The sequence below is a fragment of the Pseudophryne corroboree genome, chromosome 4, assembly GCF_028390025.1.
Source record: "Pseudophryne corroboree isolate aPseCor3 chromosome 4, aPseCor3.hap2, whole genome shotgun sequence".
Taxonomy (NCBI): Eukaryota; Metazoa; Chordata; class Amphibia; order Anura; family Myobatrachidae; genus Pseudophryne; species Pseudophryne corroboree.
In genome coordinates, this window is record NC_086447.1 from 314,329,713 (window position 1) to 314,344,790 (window position 15,078).

The following is a 15,078-nucleotide window of genomic DNA, read 5'->3' on the forward strand; positions in this document are numbered from 1 at the left end:
AAATAATCATAATGTTTGATCCGTCTCTTTGTTGATTTAATGAGACATATCCTCCTCCTTAAATTTTGTAACACTTCTGGGCTAAAGCTGCCTACTCTTGGGAACTTCTCCCCGTCATGTACCGTCATTCTCTCCCATTCATCACATAAAACTTCTGTGTGTGACCCGTATTTTTCACACATTACATACCTTGCCGACCCGATTGGTCGGTTTACTGAATCAACCCGAACCGAGGTTGATCGCCCCCTACCTGAACAATTGGCCCCCATAGTTTGAAGGTGTTGCTTTCTTCAGCCAACCCTTACAAAAACCAAAATGTTCACGATAGGCTGACGGTGGCGGTTTACCGAGTACCCCACTCACTCGCCCACGCCGACCAATACGACCTACACACTGTCCTAGTGCTGGCGTACTCGACCCAGGGCCCCTATGAACCTTTATTTACTGGAACATGTGAGTGTGTTCCGCAGAGCATTGACCCTTTCCAGTAACTTTTGGTTGTTGGATAGTTCCCAAGTGACTGGCGAACCTCCCTTTAAAATAAAAAAAATTACACAAATCACGTTAGAATGTACAAATAGCGTTTATGACCCGTTTCGTACACAAATGGCACTGGTCAGACTAACTAACGCACACAATTACGTGCGGTACAATCGTTCTGCACATAAGCAACTAATCTTATGTACGGAGCGACCAGCGGAATCGAAAATTACGGCTGCGAATTCCTTCAGCATGAGCTTTATGGCCTATATGGGTTCCGCACCAACCCTTCCTGGTGTTGTGCTACTTGTCTCTATAGCGGACTTCTTTGTCTGCTGTACCTGGACCTCCTGGTCTGTTCTGGACCTCCTGGTCTGTACTACAGTATGACCTCCTGGTCTGCTATACTCTAATGCTCAGATTTATGTTTAACAAGGGATGCCTCCCTAGCCACCATGTACGTCACTTACATGCATGTACCTCACGAGAACTCGACTTCTTGTGGTTCAACCTCAAAAATTGTATAATTGCAAACACTCACTCACCACATGTACACTTTTGTTTCTATTTCTATTTCTGCGCAGAAATTTCTTTCCTTTAGACCAGATGTGTTGTAAATTTGGAGAAGGATCTGTTAGTCTAAATTTCGGACACTAAAATAGACTTGCGCTATTTATCGCGTTGCCACCTTTTCGCCTGTTAAAAATAACACTAGCGTGTGATTTGAGTTACGTGGGCGTACCCGGACGCTCCGTTGCGTAATATATGCTGCGTGCGTCGGCCTTTGCGTTGCGTACGCGAGTCTCAGCCCTTTGTTAGAAACACGTGTACGCAAAGCAGAAATTCACCGTAACACAATTAACACGTTTATCAATGTAGATGATCCTCGATCATCTACTGAGCACCACACCAATCTCTCCTTGTATCTTTAGGTAGAGCTGCGTGCGTGCTTTGCACTTTATCCCTTAATGTATTACTTTTACACTTTAACTATGAAATAGCGACAAATCTCTTTTAGCACGTTTATCAATTATAAAATGGCAAACAGGAGAGTGATATATGAAAATACACGAATAAAAAGAAATGCAGATATGCGTGTGTGCGTACGCAAGACAGAAATAAACAGTTTTAAAAGACACTAGCGTGTTGTTCTTACCTCCGGTTCCGGATTCCCTCAGCACCCTTTACTAAGCGAAGCAGACGCTTATCCAGACAGCACTACGAGGAATATGATCTCCCGCCCTTTGCTGATGGATAATGTCTGCTGAAATTACCTAGCAGAGATATGTGAAGGACGGACGAGCCGCCAATTGATAAAGCTAAATATTTATCTTATTTAAAACCCTTTAAGAGGTCTAAGAACACTGTACGCTATTGACGTATGGAGTACCGTAAGGGTACGCACGTTGCGCAACAATCGCTTAGCCGTAGTCGAGACGCTCAAGCGTCACGTTCGCTCACGGCCAAGAGATCACAGGCAGGCAGGCTATTGGCTGCCGACTAACGTAATGTTTCGCTATAGCGTAGCGGGCGCTCGGGACCACGAGGAGATCACCAGCGGCGCTAACGCTCACAATGTTAAACCTTTAAATGTAAACTATGAACAATGTATTATACAGGAAAACCTTAGTGTAGTGATAGAGTGTAGATGCAACACAGTGTAACCTTATTAACTTAAAGCTGTTCGAGCGTCACCGACGCTCTGAAAATACTTAACACTATAAGAAATACACAAATACCGGGCTTAGGGTCTAACGCCTTATATGAATGTTATACTTGAAAAAGAATAATACAATACAAGTCATACGCTACAATATAACATAGACTAACTAACCAGATGACTACACAGGAAATACAATACAATACAATTACGTTTAAGGGAAAATGAGAGAGAAAGAGGAGGAGAGAGAGAGATATGGCTCACAATAACAATAAAGACAATATGATTGCGGAGAAAACTTACGCACAAAGGAACGATCGCATGCGCCTTTCTGAATATCCAGCTCCCGATTATCAGTGATGAGAACCGTTGAAGAGAGAGTGAGCTGGATATGATCGGCTTGTCTATTTATGCCCCACACACAATACAATTCAATGGTCCCTACAATCTCATTGTTCATTGGACACAGGAATTCGTCTTCGCATTATAACAAAAGGTCATAGGTTGATTCATACAGGTGGGCTGAGACCATTTCCAACTGCTCAGGTGGGTGGGAAACTAGGTTTCCCGCCGCATGGATAAGTAAGTGCAAATAATAGTAAAAGTACATAAACTTCTTATGTCCATAACTATTCGCACGAGCGATTAATCCGCTTCAAACCAACACCGGAATATTGCTAATTAAATACTCTTCTGATGGATACTAAACACCACTGTATGACCCATGTCTGACCCTTCGTATCAAACAAAGAGGGATCTCTCTGTCCATGAACATGCTATATTAACTAAACTTTCAGAATCTATCAAGGGGACCATGATCTACAAAATACATTATATGGTGAAAATATATAACGATTGAGTCGCACGCTGGGCGCACAGAAACTCTACCGTAAATGCGCATACCGTGCGCCTGCGGGTGCCCGCAACAGCGAGCATGCGCACGCACGGGAGAGCGCACGCATGCGCAGCGCGGACCTGTATGAGGTGCAAGTATGGCAGTGTGCATCGTGATATTTTTCTGACTTTGACAACCCTTTTCCATGTTGTCCTAGTACATGTCGACCAATGGTGGTCGACCTAATGACTGTCGACCTAAATCTTGTCGACCAAATGACTGTAAGCCCATTATTTTATAGTCCCATTCAAGACATTTCTGTTCAGGTTTGGTTGGATAGGGAAAAGATCCTGTTAACAAAATGAGAGGTACACCTTCAGTCCTTATTTTTAGAAAAGTTCTAGAAACTAGAGAATGAGCTATTCAGAAACCTGTTCACCTAACAGCAGAATACATTCCCAGAGAACTGAATGAACTATCTGATTCTCTGTCATGTCAACACCTACCTTGCACAGGGTGGCTTTGAAAACAGACATATTTCACACTATATAGTGGAAATATTTAATCTTCCTGCAATAGATCGTTCGAAGACTCATCCAATGCTCAAGTTCCCACAAGTTCGTGTGCAGGGTGTGGACACAGGGAGCATTCCACATGGATGCAATTCCCATGGTTGGATATGAGTCTGCCATATGCCTTTCCCCCATTGGCTTTATTGCCAAGAGTTTTGCATAATGTCAGGGTGGACATATTTTCTAAGCTCTTTCTAGTTCACAACATTTGGCCCTCTAGAGTCTTGTCTCCTAGGATCCTATGATCAATTACAAGGCTCCCAAGAACTGTTTCTAGGGGCCTGGAAGTCTTTTCCTTGTCTTATCTCACTGTGTGTGGATGACAGTATTGGTGAGCTGCTTGCGAACTGACTCAGATTTGACACCATCTTGTTTTGGACCGGCCTTGTTGAGCCCCAGAAATAGACCTCCAAGCAGGAGGCTGGATTGGCCTCTGTCACTATTCGTTCACATGGATAAGCCATGGCTATGTTAATATCTAGACTGAGTCTTTTTGTTTAGACCTTGTTGTCCACGTTATTGCCCACGTTATTGCCGCACCTGGGACATCAGTCCTTCTTTGGCATTCTTGGCCTCAATGAATGCACTTCAAAGGTGCAGGCCAAATATACTAAATGACTCAATTCCCGTTCTTATGCTGGATGTGTCTCTTTTAGCATTTTACATTCTGTGGCCTTAACAAACTCTTATCGTTTTCTTCCTTGGGAGGCTGTCATGTTCTACCATTCTTTATCATTCCCTCTCTAATTGTAGTTGTAAGTTGCTGAACTTAATAGTAAACACTCTTCATGTTGGAACTGACCAGGTCATGTTTTCTTTACATATGATTTGAAGTTGTGTGCCTTCCAGGGATATAGTTATGATCCCGGCAGTCAGCATACAGGCAGAGGGCCCAGGACTATTCCCACTCCTGGGTGTCCACGACACCCATAGATTGCGAATAGAACCTGTGGTGAGTGCAGCGAGCCACCAAGCTCACATCGTGGCGAGCACAGTGAGCCCGCAAAGGGCTTCATTGCACTTGCCCCCCTACCAGCATTCTGTCGGCCGGGATCCCAGCGTCGGTATGCTGACCGCCGGGATCCCGGCCGCCGGTCAACCGATACCAGCCCGCCTTCCCCGATGCCCGAAAGAGTGAGCAAGTCTCCAAAAGGCACCCAGTCCGCGTCCACCTTATTCCTGAGTGAAGTGGACGGTGTGGGTGGCTGAGGACTCAATACTCATTGAATCACATCATTGTGGCACCTCCCTTGTTTCACAGTGCGGTAATTGCATTGTATAGTTGGGGCCAGGGCCACCATGATGCACCATCATGCCTCTGCTCCGCCCACTTTCCTGTGCCATGCCTCCCAAATAGTTGACCTGGCTGCCCCTTATCAGTGTAAGTATCCAGTAAGTAGGAAAGTTTGCTCTGTCAGTCCTTGTTTTGGGACTGCCAGCAGTAGGCAGCTCAAGTGGTAACATGACCTTCAACTCCACCTTCCACTGTAGGAACATGCAAAATGAAATCTTTTCACTTTACCTTGTTCCAGCAGTTAACGAGAGGCTTGCTCACCACCCACCAGCTATTGCTAGGCAGCAATTCTATTCCTAGAACAAAGACAGTTTGGTGGCCATAGATTCCTGCAAACTGTTGTTTCCTAACATTATTTATAATTCCTAACTGTACATCACCATATCCTGCTTAATAAACTTACTGCTACGTAATAATCTTACTGCACCACAATTACTTTGGTAATATCATGTTCACTTTATACTAACTTGTAGATGCTGACCTATCACTTTGTATTTTCTTAACTGTGTATGTTCTTTTGTTTCAGAGCTAGGTACATAACAAAGGGGGGCATCGGGGACACATAGTGTCATAATAAACAAACAAATACTTTGTGGCAGAAAACAAATGCTAATGAAGAGTCCAAAACGAATACCCCTTTCACATCGCAAAAATAACCCAGTATTAACCCGGCATATTGCCAGGTCGATACGGGTCAGTGTGCAATGTAAAAGGGGCCTTGGAGAATTCCCGTGTCGCCTGACCTGGTAATTCAACCCAGGTTATAAGAAGTGTTATTCCCGGGTTGATGCAACCCGGGACCCGTTTACTACATTGGGAGAGGTGGCGTGGAGATGAGCTCATCTCCCAGTGCTGCCCCCGCTGCCGGCTCCGCCCCCCACCGCTATGGAAACCGGCCCGGCATATTGTCTGGTCGGGAAGCCAGCGCTGGGCTCCAATGCCGTCCCCCACCCGGGAAGGTCCCATTTCCAATTCCCGTGTGGGATCCAGCATTGGAGATGTGAAAGGGGCTATGAGACTGATCAATAAAAAAAGACAGATATTAGCACCAGGTGGTAGAAAAGGCCAATATTTGATTGGATTAAGTTAGATATAGTGAAGAGTACCAGGCAGCCCTCATCTATCAAAATGATACCCCTGCCAGATTAACTACATAATTAAGGGAGAGGAGGTCACAGAGTAGAATTCACATTTCCATAGTCCTATGAACCTTCTCTGACTTATGTATAGTGGGTGGGAAAGGGGAGCACCATAGTGGCTATCACAATATGGCCTATTACATATTTATCACATGGGGGAAATGAAGAAGGGCTATTTCAAGTTATGGATAAAACAGCACCTGTTACCCATGTAATCAGTGCCAGAAATCTCTCTGTACAAATGTGTTGAAGAGCTTGTCAACTCCAAAATATGTTTCTCAAAATGTATTTAGAGCTCAAGGGCCAAATAGTATGTACAGTAGTCTTTCTGGAGTTAAATACAACCCATGCACCAGTTTTATAAACATTTCTGTTTAATTGATGCATTTTGACATTCAGAAACTGTGTTTAAAAATCTTCTCACAGGACGTTGTGGGCCCCATAGCAACATATTAAAGCGGCCCCTGTCCCAAAGCTTATTGACACCTCTCAGTAGCAGTTATTAATTGTATGCCCCATAATAGTGCCCTAGTTAATTTTCTGAACCATAGTAGCGCCCTAGTTAATTTTATGCCCCATAGTAGCCCTAGTTTATTTTATAAACTATCGTAGGTCTCTAGTTTACATGATGACATTGTAGAGCTGCCAGTACACATTCTGCCACACAGTACCCCCAATTCACATTACAATGTACAGTCTCCCCCGATCATATTATTACACCTTACAGTACTCCCTGTTCATACTGTGCCACATTATAGTGCCCCTTACCATCATAACATCCACTAGACACACCTCTCACTGAAAATGTCACATAATGCAGACTGGTCAATTGTTCAGACCTAATTACAATAAGGTCTACCACATCAGATTTTCCTTTATAATTTTATGAAAAGAATCTAGCACAAATATGGGTCAATTTGAAGTCAACAGAGTGCATCCAATGACGTGACTGTAGATGCTTATAAAAGTCCCTCTGGGAATATTGTATGAGATCTGGAGCTGGGAGAAAGAAATCAAAATACCATCCTTGATCACATAGTTTAGGGTGATGGCTCCAGAGAGATAGCAGTTATCTATACTGAGGTTTGGGATGATATTAGCCAAGTTAGTCGGGTAAGTCAAGGGTTGCTAATTAAGTATAAACAAGGAAAGCAACTACATTTTTACAAAGTTTCAGGATAGGGTGGCTGATGAGGATCTAACATTCGGGTTTGCCAAAGAGAGCTTTAGTAGGAGAAGAACTAGAAATATCAAGTTCAATCATTAGCAAGAGTGGGAGGAAATTGGGATAGAACCAGTCTCTAGTCAGGCTCAATAAACATGCTAACTGATAAAGCTCTGTATTTGGGAAGGCCAACCCACCTTATTGAAGCAAATCTAAACCCAGTAGAGTAAGGGGTTCATTTACTAAGCAGTGATAAGAGTGGAGAACTGAGCCAGTGGAGAAATTTCCCCATCAACCAATCAGTAGCTCTGTATAATTTTATAGTATGCAAATTATAGATGTTACTTCAGTGCTGATTGGTTGCCATGGGCAACTACTCCACTGGCTCACTTCTCCGCTCTTATCACTGCTTAGTAAATGTACCCCTAAGTCTTGTTTTTCTGTTATTCTGTTAGCCCGTTAAGGTGGGGGTTGGTGACCAGGCCATTTCTGTTTACAGCAGTCATTATGATGAACTAACATAATGACCGGCTGAGTTTCCCATGGTTGAAAGACAATATTTTAATGTGAAACTGCTGAATGACATTTATCATCCCGTAATGGAATCCATTGATTTTTGCTTGTTTTACATTTTGAGCATTGAGTAAGTCTTTTAAACTGTAGAATTTTCTTTCTTTTAGTTATCCGAAGGAGGTCTGTACGTGTGCATGAGCACATTCCTGGGATTTGGGAGAGAACATGTAGAACGGCATTACAGGAAGACAGGACAATCTGTTTACATGCACCTAAAACGCCACATAAGACAGGTAAGATTGCTCCAAAAATGTATTTTCAAGGCCTGACTCAGAAGAAAATGAAGGTCTGATACAGAAGAAACATTTAGTATGTGCAAGTAAAAAGCTATTAATGGTGTTTTTTTGTGTTGCATAGTACATAGCTTTCTGCCAACCACTTTAATTCAGTCAGTGAGTTTGTAAAAGTAAGCGCAGCCCTGAAAGTGTTAAGTTGCAGCAAGATAAACCTCTGTTTACACGACACTACTGAAACACCGGAAATATAAGACCAATGGCAGCCGCTCCTGGATTTTCCACTTGCAGGCAGATTCTTGGCCTGTAGTGATACCACCTGTTACAGTTTCATATTATAAAAACAATTCCTAATCCTTCCTAAACTTATCTCCACTGGCTGTAAGAGAGAGCATCACAACAGAAAGGTTGTCTAATGTGTTTAGGCTGAATATAGTAACAAACAAAAGAGGGACAAACTATTATTTGATAAAGTAGTTATTGTAAAGTTATATTTCACATTATACAGATTACTGGAGCTATTAGAAACAGATGATACAAAAACAACCAGTGCTACACTTTAGGGGGGATATCCAATTAGCCCCGGTAATTTACCGGGGCTAATTGTCCCACCAGCGGCTATCTAAATAGCCCCGATAAGCCGGCGCGTGCCGCGGCTTATCTGGGATTTTGTTTCACCTGCCTCCGGCAGGCGAAGCGGGATCCCCGGAAACTAAAACAGGGCTATTTCACCTGAAAACACACAGGTTTCACTGAACCTGTGTGTTTTCGGGAGAAAGGGTTTTATTTTTTTACAGGCGATCCATCTGGATCGCCTGTAAAAAAAAAAATCGTGAAACGTCGGAAAAAACAGCCAAAAACTGAAGTTTTTCGGACCCGATGTTTTAACAGGGATAATTGGATATCCACCTAGGTGTCACCCAGAAAATAACAATCACTACACAGATAGGAGCTGGTAAATTTGATACACCATACGCCTACACATGTGTGTGAAATATAGGAACTATGGGTCTAATTCAGACCTGATAGCTGTGCTGCAAGTTACACTGTTCCTGCGAACAGATAGTCGCCGCCGAGGGGAGTGAGAATTCGCCACGTGCGAGTGTGCGATTGCATGTGTACGCTGTGTGAAAATTCGCCTCAGTCAGTAGACATCTGCAAAACTGTTCGCATCACACTCACCATCCAATGTTTTTTCCCCCCATTCTGTGCAGTGTGTGCAGTCTGTGCATAGCTCAATACTTACTCCTCCAGTGCAAAGAAATCAGGCTGATCGGGGTCGGAGCTGACGTCACACACCCACCCTGAAAATGCTTGGGAATGCCTGCGTTTTTCCAGACACTCCCAGAAAACAGGCAGTTACCACCCACAAATGTCCTCTTCCTGTCAGTCACCTTGTGATCAGCCGTGCGATCGAAATTTTTGCACCATCCTGTCACTGTTTGCTGACGCACGTGCGCATTGCGGTGCAAATGCATGTACAATAGTTCGATAATCGACCGCTGGTCAAAGAAGCACTGCAGTGATCAGGTCTGAATTGGGCCCCATGTGCGACGATAGGTATACTAGAGCCAAGTTTCCAGTCACCTGGGCAAAGACTCTCCTCTGCACACCCCTCCCAGCCCCCTCGTCACTCTGCGTGGTCACTCGGCCACCCGCTATTTTATCCATACACACTGGGCAACTCACCACATTGTCACTCCACATCGGGCACTGCTCCTTATCTTCACTCTACACCAGGCACACCTACCGCATCATTACCCCAGACTTGGCACCCCAGCACCTCATTACCACAGACAGGGCACCCCATCACCTAATTTCTCCAAACAGGGTATTCCAGCACCCTTATTACCCCAGACAGGTCACCATAGTACCACATTACTCCAGACAGGGCACTCCAGAACCTCATTTATCCTGATCAACCGCTCAATGTCCCCTCCTCAAAGAACCACATCTGTCATTCATTCTTCACAGTCTAGTGTAACCTTGAAGCCAGAGCCGGATTAAGGGGGGTGCCCCGGGGGTCAGTACCCCGGGCCCCCCTGTTTTAATGGGCCCCCCGGCCGAAGCTCTGCACCGATCTACAGGTTGCCGGGGCAGGAGGGATCCACGCTGTGCATGCGGCTTCCTCCCCCCTCCTCTCGGGCAGCACGGTCGGGGACTGACCAGGAGAGATGCTGCTGGCGGCAGAGGCTGGAGATTGCTTGACTCAGTCCCCGACCATGCTGCCCGAGAGGAGGGGGGAGGAAGCCGCATGCACAGCCGCACTCCTCCCCCGGCAGCGTGGATCCCTCATACCCCGGTAGCCTGGTGTCTTCTCTTCTCCCCCTGCTGCAGCGCGGCTCCCGTTGCCTGTGACTGCGGGAGGTGAGCAGCGGGGTGGAGGGGGTGGGGGGACTGTGGGGGCTGGTGGTCCACTGGGGGGCCCTGCTGTCTTTGGTGCCACGGGCCCCCCGAGGGCTTAATCCGGCCCTGCTTGAAGCATTACCACATTTTATTGGCCAGCTTATCAGGCTTCAGCACTCTCTGGCCTCTACATTCATCTTGCATATCAAGAAATGGGCGAGTGACAGTGAGGAGTGGACAAGGCTAGAGATGAGCAGATGACCCTGCCCATTGTCATGATTACCAGGCCCCCTGACTATGTGATAAGCGCCTTTCACTGAGCTACTCTCAGTACTAGCCATTTTCCCTCACTCTGTGTGTTCTCCGCTAGTAACCAAGCACTGCACCATCTGCTTCCTGACCCAAACCATCTGTCATTAGCATCATTCTACCTACCTGAGGGGGCTGTAGGCAGCTGTAGTCCCCTCCTTCCTCCATCCCCCTTGGCACATGCAGCACTATTTCACCTAACTGCACCTCTTGGTGGATGATACTGAACTCCAAGGTGTGTTAAATGGTTTGACTGCTGTAGAGCCACCAATCACCATCACTTCTTAGTTATTAGTTATTCTAGTTTGATTGCTGGCTGTCTTTTTTACATGTCCATTCATGATCTCATCATGTATGGGGGTAATGTAATAGGGTGTGAGAATCAGAAAGTGAGGGATTTTGGGAGATTTCTCCTGTTTTTTTTAAAGTGGCAATCCTTCACATGGCAAAATCAACCTTGTTTTGCCATGTAAACGATTACCACTAAAACAGAAGAAATCTCCAAAAATCTCTCACTTTCTGATTCTCACACCCTATTACATTCCCCCCATAGTTTCCAATATCCCTCAATACGAATCGTATAGGCAAAAAGACAGAAAACAAAATCTTCATGATACTTTTTTTAGAACATTTTTACTGTATTTGTAAAGGTTGCACTCATAACATATAAGGTAAAACAAAACATGTAGATATAAAATTGAAGCATTGTATTGTGTCTTAATGAAGGTTCTTGCTACAAGAATGTGTAGCATACGCGCTTGCAGGGGGGGTTTCCGAGTACCTAGAAACCCCCCTGGCCACCGATCCATTGGCGCTGCTGTCCGATCAGGCAGTTCAACAGAGTTAGGTGAGGCTAGGTGAGGCAGTGGGTGTTTGTGACTGCAGAAGCAAGGTGCGTCTCTCACATACTATATGTGTGTGTGGGGGGGGGGGGGGGGGGGGATTTTATAATAAATTGTACCAATTACTGCAGTAGTTCAGTACTTTGTGAGTAGCCATGTGTATAAGGTGAGGAGGGGGTTCTGCTTACTGTTAATGGGTGTGTATATTGCTATGTAAATGTATAGTTTGTGTGTGTGTGTGTAATTATGTATGTACAGTATGCTGTGTACATGTATAGTGTGTGTATGTATATATGCATGCATGTGTACTGTGTGCGCATGTGTACTGTGTGTGCGTATATGTATGCTGTCTGCATGTATACTGTGTATGTACGGTATGTTGTGTGCTTGTATAGTGTTTGTGTAACTTATGTATGCTGTGTGCATGTATACTGTGTGTGTGTGTGTGTATGTATGTATGTATATATGCTGTACGCAGTGCCGTAACTAGGCATTTTAGCGCTGTGTGCAAGAAACGACAGTGGCGCCCCCCCCATGTAAGATAGGGGAAGTGCGCGCCGTAGGCGCGTGAAAAATGTATAGGGGCGTGGCTTCACGGGGAAGGGGCGTGGCCACAAAATAATAGCAATTCATACTACGGTGCACAGTAGTCTACATTATTCAAATTACGCTGCACAGTAGCGCCACTACACCAGGTAGAGCCCCTTTTATACATTACAGCAGACAGCGTCCCTCTTTTTACACATTACGACAGCCAGCCCCCCTTTTTACACATTGCGGCAGCCAGGACCCCTTTTTACACATTGCGGCAGCCAGGCCCCCTCTTTACACATTGCGGCAGCCAGGCCCCCTTTTTACACATTGCGGCAGCCAGGCCCCCTTTTTACACATTGCGGCAGCCAGGACCCCATTTTACACATTGCGGCAGCCAGGCCCCCTTTTTACACATTGCGGCAGCCAGGCCCCCTTTTTACACATTGCGGCAGCCAGGACCCCTTTTTACACATTGCGGCAGCCAGGACCCCTCTTTACACATTGCGGCAGCCAGGCCCCCTTTTTACACATTGCGGCAGCCAGGACCCCATTTTACACATTGCGGCAGCCAGGACCCCCCCCTTTTTACACATTGCGGCAGCCAGACCCCCTTTTTATACATTGCGGCAGCCAGGACCCCTTTTTACACATTACGGCAGCCAGTCCCCCTTTTTACACATTTCGGCAGCCAGTCCCCCTTTTTACACATTGCGGCAGCCAGGCCCCCTCTTTACACATTGCGGCAGCCAGGCCCCCTTTTTACACATTGCGGCAGCCAGGACCCCATTTTACACATTGCGGCAGCCAGGCCCCCTTTTTACACATTGCGGTAGCCAGGACCCCTTTTTACACATTGCGGCAGCCAGGACCCCTTTTTACACATTGCGGCAGCCAGGCCCCCTCTGTACACATTGCGGCAGCCAGACCCCCTTTTTAAACATTGCGGCAGCCAGGACCCCATTTTACACATTGCGGCAGCCAGGACCCCATTTTACACATTGCGGCAGCCAGGACCCCATTTTACACATTGCGGCAGCCAGGCCCCCTTTTTACACATTGCGGCAGCCAGGCCCCCTTTTTACACATTGCGGCAGCCAGGACCCCATTTTACACATTGCGGCAGCCAGGACCCCTTTTTACACATTGCGGCAGCCAGACCCCCTTTTTATACATTGCGGCAGCCAGGACCCCTTTTTACACATTACGGCAGCCAGTCCCCCTTTTTACACATTACGGCAGCCAGTCCCCCTTTTTACACATTGCGGCAGCCAGTCCCCCTTTTTACACATTGCGGCAGCCAGGCCCCCTCTTTACACATTGCGGCAGCCAGGCCCCCTTTTTACACATTGCGGCAGCCAGGACCCCATTTTACACATTGCGGCAGCCAGGACCCCATTTTACACATTGCGGCAGCCAGGACCCCCCCCTTTTTACACATTGCGGCAGCCAGACCCCCTTTTTATACATTGCGGCAGCCAGGACCCCTTTTTACACCATTGCGGCAGACGGTGTCCCCCTGAGAGAGAGAGAGAAAGAGAGAGAGAAAGAAAGAAAGAGAGAGAGGGACATACTTACCTTTTCCCCGCTGACAGGCTCCTCGTGCTGGCATCGATCTCCCTCTCGGTGCAGGCAGTGAGATGAGAAGGAGGAGGAGGGAGGGGGAGCAGGGAGCCGCAGCAGCGCTATGTCATTGGTAGTAAGCGCCGCTGCAGCATCCCCCTCTCCTTCTGTATTGGCTGCCCGGCGCTGCTATGGATGCTTGGATGAAGGAACCGCATCCCAGCATCCATAGCAGCGCCGGGCAGCCAATACAGAAGGAGAGGGGGATGCTGCAGCGGCGCTTACTACCAATCAAATAGCGCTGTTGCGGCTCCCTGCTCCCCCTCCCTCCTCCTCCTTGAACCCGGCGCTGGTCTCCTCTCCCTCCAGCCGCGTACGGCGCACACAGAGGCGGCATGTAATGAGTCAATTTGACTCATTTCATGCCGCTGGCCATTGCGCCCTCGGCAACTGCGCTGTGTGCCAAGCCCCCTTGGCACACACGTAGTTACGGCGCTGGCTGTACGCATGTGTACTGTGTGTATGTATATATGCTGTACACATGTACTGTGTGTGTATGTATGCTGTGTGCATGTATAGTGTGTGTATGTATGCTGTGTGCATGCATACTATGTATGTATGTTTGCATGTATACTGTGTTAGTATGTATGTATACTGTGTGCACGTATACTGTGTGTGTGTGTGTGTGTGTGTGTATGATGTGTGCATGTAAACTGTGTGTGTACATGTGTATTCTGTGTTTTAAGTATGCTACTGTACAGTATGTGTGTGTGTATGTATGTATGTATGTATGTATGTATGTACAGATGTTCTGTGTGTATGTATGTGTGTGTGTACATATATATATATATTTTATTTCTGCTGCGGGGTACACTGGGCTCCACAAGGAAATACATTGCGGTGTAGAGTAGGATCTTGATCCGAGGCACCAACAGGCTCAAAGCTTTAGACTGTTCCCAAGATGCACAGCGCCGCCTCCTCTATAACCCCGCCTCGATGCCAGTGAGCTCAGTTTGTAGTTGGTGCCTGCAGTAGCAGGTCACTTAACAGGGGGCTGCTTCAGGCAGCCTATTTCTTAGCTTTAGCTTACAGAACAGAAGAGGATTGTACCGAGGGCTGCATCAGGCTGTGTCAGACAGACGTCCCTGCGGCAGCTCCATCACCACCAGCGACGCTGTATACTCCTGCGCCGTGGTTGCCGGGTCACTACAGCGGAGGCGCCGGCTTTCTTCCTCTGTCCTCGTGAGTCACACACGCCGCCGTCTCCCGGTTCGCGGGGCCGCTGACAAGGGGGAGGTAAGGGGCTTCTGTGCCACACTTTACACCGCGATCCCGCACGGCCGTAGGAGGCGGGCCGCGTGAGCGCTGGCGTGGACACAGATTACTGGGCTGATGATCCGCTAGCCACCAGGGTGTTTTTATAGGGGCACAGGTCAGGGGGGACGTTGTACCATCACTCCCCCCCCCCCCCCCCCCGCCTATTTTACTGCCCGTACGCTCGGTGGAGATGCCAGCAGGGGGAGCAGGCCGGACCTG

General features: G+C 47.0%; 1 protein-coding gene across 1 annotated transcript in view; it reads left to right on the top strand.

Moving 5' to 3' along the window:
* Positions 1 to 15,078, top strand: part of USP13 (ubiquitin specific peptidase 13) — a 426,048-nt gene that overhangs the window by 83,564 nt on the left and 327,406 nt on the right. The window contains exon 2 of the mRNA XM_063916319.1: positions 7,826 to 7,951. Coding sequence (XP_063772389.1) covers positions 7,826 to 7,951 — 126 coding nt within the window. The remainder of the gene's footprint in view (positions 1 to 7,825; positions 7,952 to 15,078) is intronic.